At 44.9% G+C, this 20,779-nt stretch overlaps 3 protein-coding genes across 5 annotated transcripts in view; 1 reads left to right on the top strand and 2 right to left on the bottom strand.

Moving 5' to 3' along the window:
* Positions 1 to 20,779, top strand: part of LOC147625954 (secretory carrier-associated membrane protein 2-like) — a 94,795-nt gene that overhangs the window by 62,252 nt on the left and 11,764 nt on the right. For all 3 annotated transcript variants that reach the window (XM_086817497.1, XM_086817499.1, XM_086817498.1), the window contains 8 exons: positions 713 to 820; positions 900 to 962; positions 1,278 to 1,311; positions 1,574 to 1,696; positions 1,939 to 2,007; positions 2,115 to 2,208; positions 2,354 to 2,399; positions 2,529 to 2,596. In XM_086817497.1, coding sequence (XP_086673623.1) covers positions 713 to 820; positions 900 to 962; positions 1,278 to 1,311; positions 1,574 to 1,696; positions 1,939 to 2,007; positions 2,115 to 2,208; positions 2,354 to 2,399; positions 2,529 to 2,596 — 605 coding nt within the window. The remainder of the gene's footprint in view (positions 1 to 712; positions 821 to 899; positions 963 to 1,277; positions 1,312 to 1,573; positions 1,697 to 1,938; positions 2,008 to 2,114; positions 2,209 to 2,353; positions 2,400 to 2,528; positions 2,597 to 20,779) is intronic.
* LOC147625956 (uncharacterized) lies at positions 17,650 to 19,043 on the bottom strand. The gene is made up of 3 exons (XM_086817500.1): positions 18,675 to 19,043; positions 18,416 to 18,577; positions 17,650 to 18,291 (listed from the first exon to the last, which is right to left on the bottom strand). The coding sequence occupies exons 1-3, from the start codon at positions 19,041 to 19,043 to the stop codon at positions 17,857 to 17,859; spliced, it is 966 nt and encodes a 321-aa protein (XP_086673626.1). The 3' UTR covers positions 17,650 to 17,856.
* Positions 19,096 to 20,753, bottom strand: LOC147625957 (uncharacterized). Its single transcript, XM_086817495.1, has one exon. The coding sequence runs from the start codon at positions 20,623 to 20,625 to the stop codon at positions 19,096 to 19,098; it is 1,530 nt and encodes a 509-aa protein (XP_086673621.1). The 5' UTR covers positions 20,626 to 20,753.

Below are 20,779 nucleotides of genomic sequence, written 5' to 3' on the forward strand. Positions count from 1 at the left end.
CTTTTTAAAAATTATAAAGAGAAGAGCTTTTATTATTAAAAAGATGCTTTTTGGACTATAAGTGAGTTTTAAAGCACTTTTCTCAAGTGCTTTTGGGCAAGAACTATAAATTCAGCTATTCTCTCATTGTTGAGACATGTAAAAAGACAAGAGAGCTCTCTAGCTCTAAGAACTTGTACTCAAGACTCCTCCAAGGAGTTGTATCTGATATAACTAGGAGGGGGGGTTGGCCCAAGGCTATTTCGACCCCTAGTGTAGTGTCTTCTCTCTCTACTCTCTCTCTTTTGTTTGTTTTCAAATTTTCTCAGGGTTTTACGTGTGAAATTGTTGTTTTCTTGAAGATAAGCTAAGTACCCGTGCCACAGCCCTTGCGAAGGCCAGGTTCAGAATCCATATCGACTATGTCCTTGGCATTTCATGTGTCTAGGACATTCGACCTCTGGCTGCTTTCTGCAACAGCTTGGTGTTTTCCTTTGGCCTAGATCTTAGGCTCAGACGTGGTGATTGATGATGTTTGCATGTGTTGTCATACTATATCAACGTTATTAAAGCAACAGATGTCGTGCTAGGTGTAGTGTGCAATCATTGCATTTGAGGGACTTAGGAGTATGCATCACTGCTCTTCTTTTTTGGGTCAGTTTCATAACCTTTACGCATGTTTGATGTTTTATGCCGCTAACTTGGTTGACTCTGAATTTGCATTCTGCTGCAGACTGGTAGTGTGCCTCAGGTTTCAAACTCTCGGCTTTCGCCGCTTCCTCATGAGCCTGCAGCTTTTGACCGAGATGTGACAGTTGATATACCACTGGGAAATGCAAAAGTAAGCCTCTGACCAATTATTCAATTGCAGTTGTTTGTCTCCCCAGAGGTCTTATAGAGTTTGATTTGGTTTGCAACAGGAGATAAAGAAAAGGGAGAAGGAATTGGAAGCAAAGGAGGCTGAGCTCCGGAGGAGAGAGCAGGTATTTACTTAATTTTCAGGTTTTGGGTAATGGCTCTTTCATTCTCGCTGTCCTTGTCATGTCATCCACGTTAAAGAAGGGCACAGAACTTTGGAATTGTACATATATGTTTAAAGGGGATAATGATACGTTTTCACCCAGAAATGATACACATGCCCACCCTCTTGTGTGTGTGCACGCGCGTGCGCTTATGTGCGTGTGTTGTTTACAATGCTTCTTGGGAGATGCTGTTGAAATGGTTCTCTGGTTTCACCTGTGTTAGTTAGCTGGTAATGAAATGTGGCTTGTTAAAATATTGAATCTTTCAACTTGTAGGAGCTTAAACGAAAAGAAGAAGCCGCTGCAAGAGGTACGGCCAATTCAACGCTGCTGTCGATAGTATATAAAATAGAGAAACCAAAGTGTAAGGAGTAACATTTATGGGTAATTGCCCCTGGCTCAGGGCTAAAGGCCCAGGAAGCATTGGACTTAGAGTGCACTCAACATGCTCCTCAAACTCTCTTTGTTGAAGGGGAGGATTTACTAGCAAATAGAACCATTTTGATTTTTTTTTTTAATAGCATTTCTGGGCTACCACCAAATTGAGGTGTTTCTGTTTTTTTCCTGTACAGCTGGCATTGTTATTGAGGACCGGAACTGGCCACCATTTTTCCCGCTCATCCACCATGACATTCCCAGAGAGATACCAGCACACTTGCAACGCATTCAATACTTTGCATTTGCTAGCTGGCTAGGTACTAAGTCCTTATATAATTAACACATTTTTTCTCTTGCAGGAATGATTACTTAGGTTGTCATGTCCATAAGATTTTGATCACAGTCTCCTTTGAAAAGTCACTGGTGTCTGGGGAACCTCGTTGTTTGGGCTATAGCTGCCTGGCAAGCAAAGTTACAAGAAGCGCTGTTATGAGGGTTTTGGGCACTGTGCAGCTTGCCCCTCCAGATTAAGATTATATCTTTATCTTCTGCTTGGCAGGGATGGTAATCTGTTTGACTTGGAACGTCCTGGCCGTGACAGGTGCATGGATAAAATTAGATGGGCATGGTAAGAATACTTACAGGAGTGTTTTTTTTAAAATTAAAAAACTGGCTCAGTTTAATTCACACAATACCAAGATGATTTATGCCATTTATTTATGTGAATTCTTGCAGATGTCAAGATATGGCTCTTGGCTGTTATATATGCTATTTGTGGCATTCCTGGGTCATTTGTGCTTTGGTACAGGCCACTCTATCGTGCAATGAGGTGCTTCTCGAATTCCATTTTTGGGCTGATTTTAATATTTCTGATCTGCTTTCAATGAGAGTATCATGATTAGTGTGAGTGATAGTGGAAGAACATTAACAGAGGAATTGTAAGATCCTTAACTTGCATGGCTTGTTCTGTGTAGGACAGAGAGCGCTCTGAAGTTCTCATGGTTTTTCTTGTTTTATCTGGTGAGGTTTTACATGCTATTGTTTTCACGAGTGCTACATATTTTTTGCTGTTTTTCACACCTAGTGAATTAAATGACCAGTCATTGATGGTTGTTTGGCTGCAAATATTCATTTTCTACCTCAATGCAGATCCATATCGGCTTCACTATTTTTGCTGCGGTGGCACCTCCAATTGTGTTCAGTCAAAAATCCTTCACGTAGGAGCCAAAACATGCAAGCAGTGTATTCTGTTAATTGACTTTGTTCTTGATAAGTTTCTACATGCTAACTTGGCATGCTGGTGTTCTACTGTTTCTTAGACCTTGTGCTGAAAGTTCATGAATGGTTTGCATGTGTGCGTGCTTTGAAGGGTGTTCTGGTGTCTGCATGTTTGCATACCTGTCTTTGTTGAATTTGCATGTCAACGAGATCAGGGATAGTACAATCAAAGAAGTTGAGGTTAGCTAACTAAAAGCTGAAAATATAATGGTTGTTGAAGAGCTTTTAGGGAAATAATCGGTCGATGCCCAAGCAAAGATCTAGTAGCCATCATTTAGCCAAAAGCCGACCCATGGGCATAAATATGTCTAGCGAGAGCCTCAAGCAAAAGAGTTTTACCCACAACTCCAGCTCTGTTGGATCCTCGTCAAGATGCTAGAAGCTCAAGGCTTCTATGAGGAAACCCTTTTGTCTGGGTCCCAAAAAGATGCTAGAAACTTAAAGCTTCTACGAGGAACCTTTGTGTGGGTCCCAAAAACCTCACCGTCCGCACCATGACCGCCTAAGATGAAGAGAGTCAAGTTGTCACCATTTGGCCACCCAATTGGTCCACCCGTGCGTTCTCATTATGTGTGTACATTGGACTGGCGTTCATGGCAGTTACATATGTCGGGGAATGATGCCACTCATGTGATACTGTGGACTTGGCTTCCGCTGGGACTTGTGTCTGTGACTACATGCCTGGAAACGCGTGTAGGATTGGTGTTTCATTGGGTCTGGTACTTTGTGTACGTGCTTGGAGCACGTCTATTTTGGTATAGTTCCATGAATGGGGATTGTCTATACCAATGCTACATTGCATAGCATCTTTATGTGCTTGCTTGCAATTGAATTTGCATGCTACTAGCTATCTTTACACTTAGAACACTATGGACAGCCATACAATGAATGTTGGAGGAGCTAACACAAAAGGTGGGGACAATGAAATGCATGCTTCCAATGCTTTACAGGATGAGCAAACTCACGTGGTGCACATTAGGGAACATGAACATGTGGGATAGCCGTTGTGTGGTAAAGAGGAAATGTACGAAGAAGAGTCCATAGCCTTAAGGGCTGAACTTACTCGTATGCAAGTTCTTCTTTATGCACACCAAGAAGAATGCAGTGGTAGATGCATTGTCACGAAAGCGGTACGTAGCAGCTATCTCGGTTGCCTCTCATGAAGACTTGCTTGCCATGTGCGATTTGAATCATACAGTTGTTGATTTTGTCACTATTTGGGTTGATTTGATGGCTGGTTATGCACATGCCTTGTATGTTATCAAAGAGGATTATCTCATGAAAGATAATTGTTTGTGTGTGGTATTTAACATGAGGCAAAAGGTTTTGGATGAGTGCCATGCTCCTCCATACGCTTGTCATAGAAGCATAATACCTACTACGCACATGATTGAGTGGTATTTTTTTTGGTCAAGTCTGCGGAAGGACATAGAGGCACATGTATGTGCATGTATCGCCTGTCAAAAGGTGAAATTTGATAGGCAAAAGGCACTAGGTTTGCTTTAGCCATTGCCTATTTCCCCGTAGCCATGAGAAAGTATCACAATGGATATCATTATGGACTTAAGAGGGTAATGATGCTATCTAGCAAGCAGGCTCACTTCTTGCCAGTCAAGAAGACCATCAAAGATGGTTAAAATATATCTTGCACAAGTGTTCAAGCATCATGGAATGCCTAAGTCCATCGTGGGGGATAGAGATTCCAAGACTAAAAGTCTCTTTTGGTGGGTCTTATGTGCACCAAATTGGACTTCTAATCAGCTTATCACCCTCAAACGGATTGACAAAGTGAGGCTGCAAATTCAGCCGTGTTGGATCTCTTGAAATGTTATGTGGCTGATCAGAAGTCTTCTTGGGAGAAGTACTTACCGCTGCAGGTAGATGAAGAGTTCTTTAGAGATTACCTGCACTTGCTTTAGAGGTATTTGGATGCTTTTCAGTTGCGGACAACTGTTTAGAAGCCGGGGAGTGTCACCATTATGTATGTACATTGGATTGGCGTCCATGGTAGTTGCATATGCCGGGGATTGATGCCACTCATGTGATATTGTGGACTTGGTTTTCGCTGGGACTTGTGTATGTGAGTACATGCCCGGAAATGCATGGAGGATCGGTGTTCCATTGGGTCTAGTACCTCATGTGATATTGTGGACTTGGTCAAGTCACTTCTCCACTCTATCTGACACCTAGGGTGGACATCTCATTATATCTCTCTTCCCCCTGTCTCTCGAAGTTTGCTTGCCCCCTCTTTCCCCCCCCCCCTTCTTGAGGCCCTTTGGTTGTATTTTCTGCACTTTCTCCTTTCCATCTCCATATCCAAGCTTGCTAGTGTATTTTCCAAGTTTCCTAGAGTGTTTCCAGGTGATGTTCACTCTCCTACACACTCCCAATGAGTAAAATTCAGCAAACCCTAATTTTAGTCTTCCTTTCTTAAGTGGAACAATAGAGAGCAGATGGTAGGGAACATGGGCACTTGAGAGGATAGTGTCAGTTGCAAGTCTACACCGACAACTACATTGTCTACAATATTGTATTCATATGCATTGGTATGAAAATCTGGTCATAAATGCCTATGACACTATCCACTTGATTCTCCCAAGATCAATATACTTTATTTGAGGAAGGGTCCGTCCCTTTCGGCTCATTGTGCGTCTCTTGTTGAAACCGATCCCGTCAAGTGGGAATAGACTCCGGACACCCACACGCGTAATAGCACAACTTAATATCACAATTTGAAATGGACAACTTAATAACAACTGGAAATTGAAATGAAATAGATGGACACCAGCACTGGGGCCGGAACGGGCCGACCCCCCCCTCAATATATGATATATTATTGGGAGTATTTAACAAATACAATGCTCCATGGGTTCAATGAACCAGATGATGTCCATGTACAAATGAATACAGTACCAAACAAGAGGCTCGAAATAGATGTTCGAAGGAGAGCGACCACTTGAGTGGTCCAGTCTCTACGGTCATGTGCCTTCACTGGAATCCGCGGAGAGCGCCCCACTGGTGTTCCAGGACCACGCACAAACAGGCGCTCCCGTACTAACGCCTGGCTCTCCCGATCTCGGCACCTTTGGACCGTGGTTCTCCAAAAGCTTGGACTACCCGGCACCGAACGGGTGTTAGCGGTAGAGAGAATCCTTTATCAGATTTGCAACAAAGTTCTTTACTTAAATCTGAATTCACTTACTTGTGTCTCGCGGATGGAAGACCAATACCCGAGGTGTCTGTGTGCAGCTACTAGTGGTGGACACCAAGACACAGCAGCCTGTCGAGGAGGATGAGGAGTAGCTGCTTGTGGAGGAGAAGGTGTAGCCACCTGAAGAAGGGAGATGCCGCCTAAGGAAGGGAGATGCAACCGCCTGCTAAGGAGCACAGCTGCCTGCTGTGGTGGAGGAGGAGGCGTAGCTGCCTGCAAGGGGAGGATGAGGAAAGCAGCCGCGGTAATGCCTGGCTGTAGGAGCACAGCCGCCAACTGAAGAGGTGAAGGTGGTGCAGCCTACAGAGGCGTGGAGGAGCAACCGCCTGTTGTGATGCTGAAATTGCCTGGCTGCAGCTTGCGCCGCCTGCAGTGTAGAGAGCAGCCCGCTGGAGAACAAGTGCAGCCACCTGCAGAAGGTACAGCCACCTGTATGGGAGGAGGAGCAGCCGCTATGCAGAGGAGGCAGCCGCCTGTTGGAGAGGAAAGGGAACACCTGGCTGCAGCCTGCGCCACCTGCAGTGTAGAGGGCAGCCTGTTGGTGAACAAGCGCAGCCTGCTGGACAGAGGGAGCCGCTGGCTGCTTATGTGGTGGAGGAAGCGCAGCCTGAAGAGGAGGAGACGATCGCCGGTTCTCTCCTTTTACAAAGGGTGGTGGCTCTCTTTTGTAGAGATTGGAGAAGAGTAAACGACCACAGCTGGCCGGCTCCCCAAGGTTGCATGGGGGCGGCCAGTTTCATGGTGTGGTGTGGGTAGGTGGCCATGCACCCACCGTCACACACTTAAGGGGCTAAGTGCGGCTCCCCACCTTGGCCCATATGTGGGTGCCCACTTTTAAATGAATGTGAACTTACCACCTTACAAAATGAAAGGTTAGAAATAAAGCTATTAAACCAACAAGTGCAATACACTTACCACTTGTTCACACACAACAAAACTCGTCAGAAGACAGAGCAAACTTCACGACTCACTGGCAGGCGTCCCCGCTCAGTAAGTGGCACGTCAAGCAGGCAAACACAAGAATACAAGTCATGCGAAAACAGTTTCAAACATGCAAAACATGAGTGCATGTGCAAATAGTATCATGGACATATCTCCCGTAGGAACAAGTACAAAATATCTGTCGGGCACAAAAATGGTACGACATAAAACATAAATCCTGGTCTTCCTATGGAGTGACAGTCCCATAGGTAAAACACAGTTCCAGGCATGAGCCTCCCTATGGAGTGACAGTCCCATAGGCAAGACACGGCACAAATACTGGCTCTTCCATGGCGTGACAATCCCATGGATAGAACACAGTCCAGGTCATACACAGGTGGCACCAATCTGGCTCCCATCCATGTTATGCAAAAATACTGGCCCCTTCACATGAGACACCGGCGTGGCCTCAAGTGAACGAGACACAAATCTGGAGATGCACCAAATGGTCGGCCAATTGGTGACATCCCCCCGGGCTTCTAAAGAGTTGTCCTCAACTGAAAAGCCTCAAGATGTGCTTGCAACAACTGTGGGTAGTCAATAAAATAATCCTCATTTACCCACTTTGCATCAATGGGCAAATAATTTTTGAACTTCACAAGGTATCTCCTGGAAAGCTTTCCTGCAGGTAGCTTTCGCTCCTTGTGAAAGACAATCTGTTCTGGCTGGAGAATCTCCTCAAGCTCATCAATCTATGGCGGATCTTCTGTGACAGGCTCGTCTCAGGATCTGGCCCCACATATTTCCGAAAAAGACTCACATGAAATGCATTGTAAATCTTCCAATGACTAGGTAAAGCAAGCTTGTATGACACTTCATTGATCTTTTGAATCACCTTGAAGGGTCCATAATAGCGAGGAGAAAGCTTAGGATATGATCCTTCTCGTCCGGGCCTCTTCCGAAGCCTAGCCTTCTCAAATTTCAGCAAAACCCAATCATCTTCTTTGACTTGCATGTCCCTTCTATGCTTGTCAGCAGCCATTTTATGCTTATCTTGTGACCTTGCAATGGCTAAGCAAAGGCTACATCCAAGTCACGAACATATTCATCAGCTGCAAAAATCTCATCCTTTGTACGAAGGATGGGTGGCAAAACCACTCTGCCCATAAATAATTTCAAACGGAGCCTTTCCCGTGGAGGCATGTATCGTATTGTTGTAGGCAAACTCAACAAGTGGAAGATACTTCTCCCATGCAGTCTTTTGATCTGCCACATAACACTTCAACAAATCATACACGGCTGAATTTGCAGCTTCACTTTGGCCATCCGTCTGGGGATGATAAGCTGATGAAAACTCAAGTTTAGTACCCATATTATCAAATAAAGCCCTCCAAAAGAGGCTCGTAGTCCTGGGATCTCTATCCCCAACAATGGATTTAGGCATACCATGATGCTTGAAGATATTAGTAAGAAAAAGCTTTACCATATGATCAACTTTAATGGTTTTCTTGACGGGCAAGAAATGAGCTTGCTTGCTAATCCTGTCCACAATGGTCCAAATAGCATGATTCCCATGCTGGGATCGAGACAAGTCCATAATAAAATCCATAGTAATACTTTCCCAAGGTTGCGAGGGAATAGGCAATGGCTGAAGTAAACCTGGAGGTTTTTGCCTGTCAAATTTCACCTTTTGGCAAGTAATACATGCACGTACATAAGCCTCAATGTCTTTACGCATGCTTGGCCAAAAGAAATATCTCTCAATCATGCGTGTAGTAGGCATGATACCTCTATAACCAGCATAAGGTGGAGCGTGACATTCCTCCATAACCTTTGGATGCAAATCCTTCACCACACATAGGCAGTTGTCCTTCATAAGATAACCCTCGTTGATAACATAAGAGGCATGTGAGTGACCAGCTATCAAATCAGCCCATATATGGCAAAAATCAGCATCCAAATGATACAAATCTGGCATAGCAGATAAGTCCCCATGAGAGGCCACTGAGACTGCAGCCACATAAGGCCTCCTGGATAATGCATCTGCTACCACATTTTTCTTTCCCGGAGTATGCACAATCTGAAAATGAAACATGGAAAGAAAGTTTGCCGTTCTCATCTGCTTCTTTGAAAGCTTTGTTTGAGATAGAAAGTATTTCAAGCTTTGATGGTCTATCTTGACTACAAATTCAGCCCCAAGAAGATAATGTTTCCATATCTTTAAGGCATGAATTACAGCCAAGAGCTCTTTATCATAGATATCCATATGAAACTCAGCATCATGCAAACGACGGCTCTCGTATGCAACTGCATGCCCTTCTTGATTTAGGACAGCCCCTATACAATCGCCACAAGCATCACATTCTACTACGAATGATCTTTGCAAATCAGGAACAATCAATACAGGTCCACATATGATAGCATGCTTGAGCTGCAAGAAAGCATCCTGTTCTTTTGAAGTCCATTTGAAAGTGGTTTTCTTCTTTGTGAGATCATGTAGAGGGGTGGCTATCATAGCAAAATGCCTTATGAAACGCCTATAATATGAACATAATCCCAAAAAACTACGTACTTGATGTACGTTTTGCAATTCTGGCCAATTCCAAATGGTCTCTATCTTTGCAGGATCCATTGTTACGCCATCTTTGGATACAATGTGACCCAAATAATGTATCTCTGAAAGGAAGAACTCACTTTTCTTGGCATTATGCTTGCGCAACTCTTCGAACACTGTGACCAAATGAGTTCTGTGTTCCTGCTTATTCTTGGAGAAAACCAAGATATCATCAAAGAATACTCTTGTAAATTTGCGATGGAGTCGGAATATCCTATCCATCATACGATTAAATGTGGCAGGAGCATTGGTGAGACCAAAGGGCATTACCAAAAATTCATATAATCCAAAGGCTGTCCTGAATGCAGTTTTATGGACATCTTGTGGCACCACTCGTATTTGGTGATAACCACTCTTCAAATCAAGTTGGCTGAAACAAGCCGAACCATCAAGTTTATCCAAAATGTCATCAATTCGCGGAATTGGGAATCTGTTCTTGATGGTAAGCTTGTTTAAAGCTCTATAGTCCACACACATGTGGAATGAGCCGTCTTTCTTTTGAACAAGAAGCACAGGAGAGCAATAAGGTGAGGAACTAGGCTGAACCAAACCTTTGTCTAAAAGCTCATTTACGTGCTTCATGATCTCTTCTTGTTGTGCGGCACTCACACGGTATGCGGGTTTGTTAGGTGGAGAACTACCTGGCACAAGATCTATGCGATGATCCTCGGGCCTTTGGGGAGGTAATTCACCTGGCAGTGTATCAGCAAAACAGTCGTTGAATGCATGAAGAAAATTCAGCCTATCATTAGTCATAGCATCCACATTTTGATGACTTGGTACAATGCTATCACGAATAAAAACCAAGTACACAGAAAGACTCTTTTTCATTGCTTTATTAATTTGGATGTGAGATACAAGTGGGATAGAATCCCCTTCTTTGCCAGCATCAATGAAATGCATGCGGCCTCTATGCATAAAAGAAATCATGTTGGTCTTGTACTCTTTGCGGGGCTCAAGCCTATGATGCCATGGCTTGCCCAACAATACATCACATCCATTTAGTGGTGCAACTAAGAAATGTTCATTACAAGGTAGCCCTGGATATGTATGCGCAACTTCCCTATCAGTGGGGTAACCTGCACCTCTTTACCAACAAAGGCAGCTTCGGCTTCAATCAGAGGTCCCATGTGGTCAACCTCAATACCCAAGGCAGCTGCCGTTTGTATAGGGATGAAGTTATCGGTTGCAGAGTCATCAAACATGAATAAGGCGGGTTGATCCTTGATTTGACCCCAAGCCTTGCATACCATCCGCTCGTTTGCATCATGATTTGTGTTTCCCTGCACATCGGGAACTGCACGTACACTAGCCTTGGTCTGCTTATCCTCATGCTTAGGTTTGCGGTCAGGGCATTGTCGAAACATGTGCTCTTTGCTGCCACAAGAAAAACATTTTCCCTCCTTGGCATATTGCTCCCTTTGCTCGGGGGTCAAGCCAAATTTGTTCTTCTTTGGGCTCTGATCTTTAGATGAGGTATTTTCAGCTTTACCTCCCTTGTGGGTCTTCCGGAAGTTCTTTTTAGGTGGCTGTCCACCTTTTTGCAGATTTGGGACAGCCTTGTCTTTCCCCTTTGAACCGCCTTGATCCTGCTTAATTTTGAGCACCAATTGCTCCGTAGCAAGAGTAGAGGCTGTGAGCTGTTGCAAAGTATATTTCGGGTGCAATTCAATACCCGAACGATAAGCTGGTTGCAATCCGGAGCGGAACTTCCTCTTTCTTTCATCCTCAGTGATTTGCATAAAAGGAGTTACCTCAAGCAACACTTTCCAAAACTTGTTGACATACTGTTGCACACTTTCATTATCTCTTTGCTCAAGTCTATCCCACTTTTGGGTGAGAGTTTGCTCCGCATTTGGTGGCAAAAACTGAGCATAGAATCTGTCCTTAAACTCCTTCCAGGTGTAAATGGGGTCCTTGGTGATCTTTTCAGTGATCCACTAATGAGGAGTGGTCCCTTTCAAAAACATGCTAGCATGGCGTACTTTAGACTTCTCAGTGAAGTCCTCATCGCTAAAAGCAATGTCAAACTGTGCCACTGAATGGGAGAGATGATTAGGGTTAGAGATTCATGTGGGAGACATACACAAAGAAAACAAGGGAGAGAGAGAGAGAGAGTTGTGGGGATAAGTCAACTCATGGGAAGATGAGTGTGTGACTCCCCTATCACACATGTATATTGCACTAGTACACATAGTGCACTTAGTACATTAAAAGTACTAAGTGTACTATGTACTATAACTTATGGGCTTGTACACACTATAAGGGTGGGCATAACGCCTTTACCCCAACAACCTCCCACTTAAAGGCAAAGTGACCTTAAATGAAGGAAAAGAAAAAATCAGCATGTACATGATAATATACAAGGCCATATCAAGGCTGAAACTGGCCTCATCCAATGCCCATCAAGTGTCTGCAATGAGCAAACCGCTCCGGAGGCAAACTTTTTGTCAACAGATCAGCCGGGTTGTCATCTGTATGAATCTTAACAAGCTGAATTTGCTTGTTCTCTATCACCTCTGTGATGAAGTGATACTTCACATCCACATGCTTCGTCTTTGCATGAAAGACAGGGTTCTTTGCCAACTGGATGGCACTCTGACTGTCACAATGCAACAATGGAATATCCCCTGTATAGCCCAAATCAACCACTAACCGAGATAGCCATAATGCCTCCTTGCAAGCCTCTGTGGCTGCAATATACTCGGCCTCTGTAGTAGATAAGGCAGTGCACTTCTGCATCCTGGATATCCATGACACAGCACCTCCTGTGAATGTAAACGCATAACCGGTAGTAGACTTCCGGTTATCTGGATGACCGGCATAATGCGAATCCGTGTAACCATGCACTAATGCATCCTGTTTGCCAAAATAAATGCACATATCCTGTGTGCCCTTTAGGTATCTCATGACACCTTTCACTGCTTCCCAATGCTTCTTGCCAGGGTTGGCCATGTATCTAGAAACCACTCCCACTGCAAATGCAATGTCCGGCCTAGTAGCAACCATGGCATACATGAGACTGCCACAAGCTGAAGCATACGGAATCTTGGCCATATCAGCCCTGCCACTATCTGACTGTGGGTTGTTGTCCATAGCATTGAGTTTCACATATGGAGGCAAAGGAGTACTAGTCTTCTTCCCCCCGTCCATATTGAACCTGTGCAAAACTTTGCCAATGTATTCCTTCTGAGACAAAAACAACACATGCTGATTTCTGTCCCGAAGTATCCGCATACCCAAAATGTGATTTGCATCACCCAAATCCTTCATATCAAAGGTTTGATGCAGCCTCTGCTTCAAGGTATCCATCTCCTTACGAGATTTCCCGGCAATCAACATATCATCAACATACAAGATGAGGATCAATAGACTGCCATCCAAAGCTTTCTTGGTGTACAAACAGTGATCTATGTCACTTCTCCTGAATTTCTGGGATTTCATGAATGTATCAAATTTATGATACCATTCCCTTGGTGCCTGTTTGAGCCCATAAAGACTCTTTTTCAGCTTGCATACAAGCTTCTCCTTTCCATTCACTGCATTCACCGTGAAGAAAAGCAGTCTTCACATCCATCTGAATCAAGTCCAGATCATCATGTGCAACCAAAGCTAACACAGCTCTAAGTGTGGTCATTTTGACCACTGGAGAGAAGATCTCATCAAAGTCCACACCATATTCTTGCTTGAAGCCCTTAGCCACTAGCCTGGCTTTGTATCTTGGCTTTGTATCTGGTGCAACTTTGAGCCTGTAAACCCACTTGCATGGCAAAACCTTCTTGCCTGCAGGCAAATGCACCAACTTCCATGTTCCATTTTTGTGCAGAGAATCCATCTCTGACTTCATGGCACGCTCCCAAAGAGCCTTGTCTGCCCTCTGTAAAGCCTCCTTATAACATGAGGGCTCCCCACAGTCAGTAAGCATCAAGTAGTCAACCCCTGGAACAAACCTGTCAGGGGCTCTGGAGGGTCTTGTGGACCTCCGTACCCAATGACCATCATTTGCAGGTTGCTGTCCAGCCTGCATATCACCTATTGGTGGCTCCTGTTCCATGCCATAAGGCTGAAAAATCATGCCCGGTATCTCCTCTAACTGTGGCATATCCATAGGGATATCTTCTGCCATCTCTGGCTGTCCATTTGGACCATTTTCAGCACCATTTAAGGGCTGGTTTTGCTGCTGTAATGGCTGATTTACAGCCCTTGGTTGTTGTCCATGATGTCCATCATCATCAAAGATGACTCTGCCAGGCTCCTGTTGCCTTGCAGGCTCCTTATACATGCATGTTTCATCAAAAATGACATCATTGCTGCGTATAATCTTCTATTCACGGGATCCCAAAGTCTATACCCCATTTCACCTCTGTCACCATATCCTAGGAATATGCATTTGTGAGACTTAGGATCAAGTTTGGTGCGCATTTCCCTGCGTATGTGCACGTACGCAACGCAACCAAACACTCTCAAGTGCTTGTATGACGGAGGCTTCCCTGTCCATACTTCCTCTGGCACTTTCCCACCAAGCCTCGTGTTAGGTGACCTGTTTATTAGATGAACGGCTGTCATAATAGCTTCAGCCCAAAAACCATGAGGTAACGCAGCATGTGACAACATAGAACGGACCTTCTCCTGAATGGTCCTGTTCATCCTCTCTGCTGTCCCGTTTTGTGGAGGATCATAAGGAGTAGAGAGCTCCCTCTTGATGCCTTTAGCATCACAAAAGTCCTGAAACTGTTTGGACATATACTCTCCCCCATTGTCGGAACGCAAAGCCTTCAGTGTTTTGCCAGTTTGATTCTCAACAAGAGCAACAAACTTCTCAAACACTGAGAATGTATCACTCTTCAAACGAAGAGGATAGACCCACACCTTGCGTGTGGCATCATCAATAAAAGACACAAAATATTTTGCCCCTCCCAAAGAAAGCTGAGGCATCTCACATACATCCGTATGCACAAGCTCTAACTGAGCATCTTTCTGTCCAAGAGCTTTCTTGTGGGGGCACTGCAGTTGCCTGCCATATATACAATGCTCACAAAACTGAAAACATGAAAACTTTAGAGAAGGCAAGTAACCCAAACGAGACAATTGCTCCATTCCTTTGACACTCATGTGTCCCAACCGACTATGCCACATAGAGATTTCCGGCAGCTCGGTTGCATTTACATTAGCATGGTGACAAACACCTGCATGCATGAAGTAAAGAGTGTCCACCTTAGAGCCTCTGGCAACAACCAGTGAGCCCTTACTAATTTTCCACTTTCCACGACCAAATGTGGTAACATAATCAGCATCATCAAGCTGTCCAGTAGAAAGCAGGTTCTTCTTGATCTCAGGCACATGCCTGACATCATGGAGCATAAGCTGTGAGCCATTTGAAAACACAAGCCTCACATCACCTCTGCCAAGAATCTTGCATGCATGGTTATCACCCAAATAAACTACTCCTTCATTGCCAGCAGTATACCTGACAAACAAGTCTCTGCAACCTGTGACATGAAAGGAGGCACCTGAATCAATGATCCATGAGTGCATACCATGACCACCTGTAAGAAGTGAATGGGCATCAAGTGAAGACGTGAATAGGACCTCATCCTCACTGTCACCTGCATGTGACACATTGATTTCTTCAATCTTGACTCCACTTTTGCCCTTTGGCTTTACATCTTTGGCTTCATCTTTGTCTTTGTCTTTTCCCTTTTCCTTTTGATCATTTTTCCATTTGTAGCATTGCTTTTTAATGTGTCCCTTCTTGCCACAATAATGGCATTCCAAATCCTTTTTGGAGCGAGACTTGCTCCTTCCCCTTTCTTGGCTTTTACCCCTTTGCTGGGATCTCCCACGTGCATTCATTGCATTGGACTTTCCAACAGAGTTGTTTTTCCTGTTCATCTCCTCTTGAAGGAGAGCACCCTCAACATCTGCATATGACAGCATAGCATTCGAATTGCTAGTGGCTGTCCTGAATGTGTCCCAACTCTCTGGCAAAGTGCATACGAGAAAAGTGGCTTTGAACTCATCGTCCATTGCCAACTTTTGATTTATAACTTGGCTGACAATACCATTAAACTCATTTAAATGGGCTGCCATAGACGCCCCTTTCTTCATCTGAAGACCTATGAGTTTCTTCAACCAATACACTTTGCTTGAGGCACTTTGCTGGGCATACAAGTCCTGCAATCTCTGCCACATTCCCCAAGCTGTCTTCTCTTCACGAATGCTGAAAAGTAAAGAGTCTGACACAGACAACATGATAGTAGATCTTTCCAGCTCATCCATATCTTCCCACTCTTCAGCAGTAAGAGAAGCGGGCTTTACACCCCCTTCTTTGATACGCTTGTGCTGCTTCTTCTGGAGCAACACATTATAGCACTGGGTTTGCCAAATATCATAGTTATGTGAGCCTTCAAGCTTCTTGATGTGAAGCAATGAAGAGCTCTCACCTGTGGTTGCCATAGCAATATGCAACCTGTCAATGCCCGACTCCTTGCAAAATGTGCAAACACTGCACCAAAAGCACACAAAGTGCTCACAGTTGTTCTTCCAAGCTTTATCTCCCACTGCGGAAGCAAGAATGCAACTTTTCTCCCACTTTATGTGATGAAATCACCAAAATCTGGTTGCTGCAGATTTAGGACAGCACCTTAAATGTGCTCTGTTGCCCTTCCAAAGTATTGTACAGCAGTACTAAGTGCTCACCAATGATGTACCAAACCTGTACCGGCAAGTACAGCAGCTGAAAATGAACCTTTTTCCCACTCAAATCAATGTGCAGCCATGGCAAAACTTGTACAAAGCTGTACCAAATCTGTACCAGCAGGTACAGTAGCAATAAATGCTTTCCTGGCTGTCCAAATGAGTGAAAATCAGACTTTTACAGTCCCGAACACTGCATATAACAGTCCCGAACAGAAATTGGGCAAAAGCCCCTTGACTGCAAGCTGATTTCTGAGGATTCAAGGCATAAATGTCTTGCCTGCTGCTTTGCCAAGCTCAACAAGCATAAAATCTTGAAAAGCCCCTTGATTTAAGATCAATTGCTGATCATTCATGGTACATTGACGCACATGAAGGCATCCGGAGTCTTCGCGATGCTCCCCCCTAGCCACACATCCAATACATGAAAGCCCCTTGATTTACAGGCACATTGAGTGCTTGACAGGCATCAACACGTTGCCCAAAGCATCAAATGCGATTGCCTGCATGCAAATCAATCCAATCGGCACAAAAGCCCCTTGATTTGCACTGCAATTTGCTGCAATTTTGCCCGAATGTGCGATTTCTCACATCATACAGCATGTATGATTGCTTAATTGCACAATTACATCAAAAGCCCCAAATTTTGACATCCAATTTCCTGCAAATTGATCCTGATTGTGACCAATGTCACCCAATTTTGCCAATTTTGCTCAGAAATTGAGCAATTCGGCACCTGTACCTCTTAATTTTTTTGATTTTTGTTGCAGGAAAGGGGGTTTGCTGATGCTGCTGCAGAAAGGGTGCTGCACGTGTGTTGATGCTGGAAGAGGAAAGAAGACCTGAATCCCTCTTTAGCCTTGTCTCTCATTGTGGGGTTGGCGATGGGCAAATGCAGCATTTTGCTGAAAAGCTCTCAAAAAATCTCACGCAGAGGAGTGGTGGAGCTTTTCTCCCACGTGTGGGCCTTCTGGATGTGGATGGTGGCGTCCGTGTCGACTTGGGTTCCCACGGAGGCGAAAGAGCGCGTGAAGCGATGCAGAGCTGGGGCTGCCCGGCGGATGGATAGCGCGTACTTCATGCTGCCCTTCCTTTCGCACTAATGGGCTACGGGTACTCGCTCACGCCTGCTTGCTGCCTTCGCCTATCCACCTAGTACCCAGTTGAACGCCCAACGCTCACGTATTGCTGCTCTTCCTACTCGCTCGCCTGCCTCCGTGCCCTTGACTTACGTGTCCGCCTGGCTGCTGTAGGTGCCTGGCTGCGCCTGGTTGGCTGGGCAACCTGCTTAGCTACCTTTTGCCACGACCTGCTTGCTGCAAGGTTGATGTGTACGTACTGTACGTTGTGTATATGTACGTACTGTACGGTGTTCCGTACAGTAAAATTTTTTATGTACGTAAAAATACGTACCATTGGCAAACAATAGGACATTCAACACCTTTCTACATTTAAGGTACATAAAAGTTTGAAACATTCAAGAATCAAAATAAACCAATTTGCATGTAGTATGTACTAATTTCAAAACACACATCATATACTTGACACAATGGCTGTCAAGACAAAATAGACGTAGAAAGGCTCATACTAGAGCATACAAATAACAAATGTCTGATGTCAACCTAAAAGGCTCATACTAGAGCATACAAATAACAAATCATAAATGTCTGATGTCAAGAGTCAAGACTCAAAAGTAAAAAACACTAAGCAATAACAAAGAGTCTCGACTCGACTCTCGAGACTCTACTCTCTGAATCTCAAAACTCCTCATCGGATGAGGATGATGACACTCCTGAAGAGAGCAAGTCCCCATCTGTCAGGACGTTGCCCTCTTCATCATACTCTGGCTCTGCCATCATACTCTGCTGTCCTGGATCATCATCCTCCGTAGGCTGAATGAGAGGAACAGCCTCATTTGCCCGCCTCCGAGGAGTACGGACAGGAAGCTTTCCTCGCCGAATGGTCTCTCGTCGTGAAACTTCTGGACCTGCATCTCGCCCGACTAACGGGAGACTGAGAACTCGCGCACGTGACCTCGTCACACGTCGATCCACACTCTCCAGCTCTCTGTGCAGCATGCGAATAATCTCCTCCTGATCGTTTCTCACAAGCTGCTGCTGCTGCTGCTGCTGCTGCTGCTCAGTCTCCTCTGCACTCCCCTCCGAGACCAACTTCAATTTTGATGGATCTGTCTGTTAAAAAACAAAATGCAATTCAGTGTTCACATTATTAACAGCGTAGAAAGTAGTAATTAGTAATTACATATATTCGCTTGTAATATGTATAAACGCTAGCCCAAAGTTTCAACTTTCTAACCTGCTTGGGTGTCCCCAAAGCGTGGTAATCTCGCACAAGCTTCATATTTGCTCGGCAGTAGACCAATCTCTCTAGCTGTGCAGTGCTGAGTCGATTACGGATCTTGGTGTGAATTAGCGAATAAGCGCTCCAATTGCGCTCGCATCCACCAGCAGAGCAATCCTACATGTCACATGTGCATTGTGACGTGTCAATGGTGACAAATTACAATGGACATTGGACATGGTCATAGACAATAGACATTGATGATAGACTTTACCTGTGAGAGGACACGTAAAGCGATACGAGTGAGCTTTGGAAGACCTTGTCTTCCATAACTCTGCCACCATGTAAGAGAGAACTTCGTTGCCTCCGGCCTCAACGCCACAGCTCTAGTAAAGGATGACCCTAAATTATTTTCATAGCTTGCGAGCTCTGCATCAATGTCCAACTGCTCATCCTCCTCGCAAATCAAGCCAATGTACGCATCCTTGCCCTGTAGTAGACTCCTGTCATTAAAAAGAGTTGGCTTCTTGTAGAAAGGATGAAGCAATGCAGCCATCGCATGAATGGGCCGACTCATAAATGTCCATCTCTTGTCTACAATAGCCAAGATCTCTTCCCGACTGTAAAAGCATTGACGCAACATTAGTTAACAGGCTGAATTTTGATTATAGTATTTACTATTATACATTATAGTATTATACTAAATATTTAATAGACTCTAGAGTAATCATTGCAGAAGCAAGTACATACCGATCAAGCGTCAGTGATCTGCAGCCTCTGATGTGTGTCTTCATCTCTGAGAAGAGATGATAGACTAGGCCCATGGTGGAGCCCTCCATGTCTGTGACACGCAGCAACACATAAATTGGCTGCAATGCTACTATCATAGCCTGCACCTCCGACCAAAAGGACTCATCAAGCACCCGCCGCTGTATGTATCTAGTGGACTCCTCCTGTGCGTGATGCATCTCTCTCCACTTCGGGTCCACTACTGTCTGTAGAAGTGGATCCCTCACTGCATAGAGTCGCTGCAACACAAGATACATATATGCAAATCTGGTCTTCAAGGGCCGCACCATGTCAAGTGTACTGTGACTCCTAAAGATAGCCAATGCCTTGTGCTTTTTGCGGAAAAAAGTAGTCATTTTTGTGGCATCGGAAACAATAGGCAACACCCATGTTAACTTCCCAATGTCCTCCATCAACAAGTCAAGACAATGAGCTGCACATGGAGTCCAGACAATGTTCTTAAACTCTGCCTCAATCATCTCACCCATAGCCTTGCAATTGGAGGCGTTGTCAGTAATAACCTGCACCACATTCTCTGGGCCAACCTCAAGTATAGCCTGCCGGATGTGCTCATAGATAAACTCACCTGTAATCCGCTCTCCAGCCTTTCCTGCATCAACAGCACGCAAGAAGTACGTGCCAAGGCAAGACGACACAAGAATATTAATGATGTGTCGCCTACGAATGTCACTCCAGCCATCTGAAATGATGGTGCACCCAAACTGCCCCCAACCTGCCTTCACTGGTACCAATGCCTTATCTATCAATGCTTTCTGCTCCTCAAGCGTAGTGGTCCGCATCTTATTGTATTCCAACCCCGACCAATCCTCTGTGTGTCCAACCTGGGCTATGGCTCTGACCATCCTCTGCCACTGCTCAGTCCTCAAGACATGAAAGGAGATGTTGCACTCAATGAGAGTGCGAGCAATCTCCATCTCAGCCACTTTCTGGCGCTCCTTCACCCAAGAAAGAGAGGCAACTCGAGAAGGCAAGGTAGTCTGCCTTGGTGCATGCATCTCTCCATCATCCTCCACATAGTCCTGCTGCTCATGCATGGTACGAGCCCTCTTCCTACTGCCAGTGGGCTGCTCCTCCTGAACCTGTGAAGAACCACCCAAGTCTCCCAAGAGTGCATCATGGAGAGCATCCTGTGTCTGTTGACTACCTTTCACCTTTTTCCCTGCACCCATTGCTGGAAAATTCTTAGCAATCAACTTATCCCTAATGTCCTTTGGTACTGCCTTGCACCCTGCACAGTTATTGGTTGTGCCAATGCCTGTCAAGTGCATAACGACGCGAGAAATGGTATTGGTGAGCTGAAAGTTGCAATACTTGCATTGCCATCGTCGCGTGCCAGATCCAGCTTGCCCTGGCGTGTTGACAATGCGGATCACATTGGTGTGCTCTTGCCAATACGGGTTAGTTGGCTTAGGCATGATGGCTCTTGAGACTTTTGTCTGCACCTGCCAAGTGCGCAGCACATATGCAAGAGAAAGAGATAAGACTCAAGACTCAAGAGGGAGAGAAAGAGAGAGAGAGGAAGATGCTCAGTTTACCTACACGCACGCCTGGCGGCAAATTGCCAACGCT

Source organism: Cibotium barometz, chromosome 23 (genome assembly GCF_041138505.1).
Source record: "Cibotium barometz isolate CiBa-2024 chromosome 23, ASM4113850v1, whole genome shotgun sequence".
Taxonomy (NCBI): domain Eukaryota; kingdom Viridiplantae; phylum Streptophyta; class Polypodiopsida; order Cyatheales; family Cibotiaceae; genus Cibotium; species Cibotium barometz.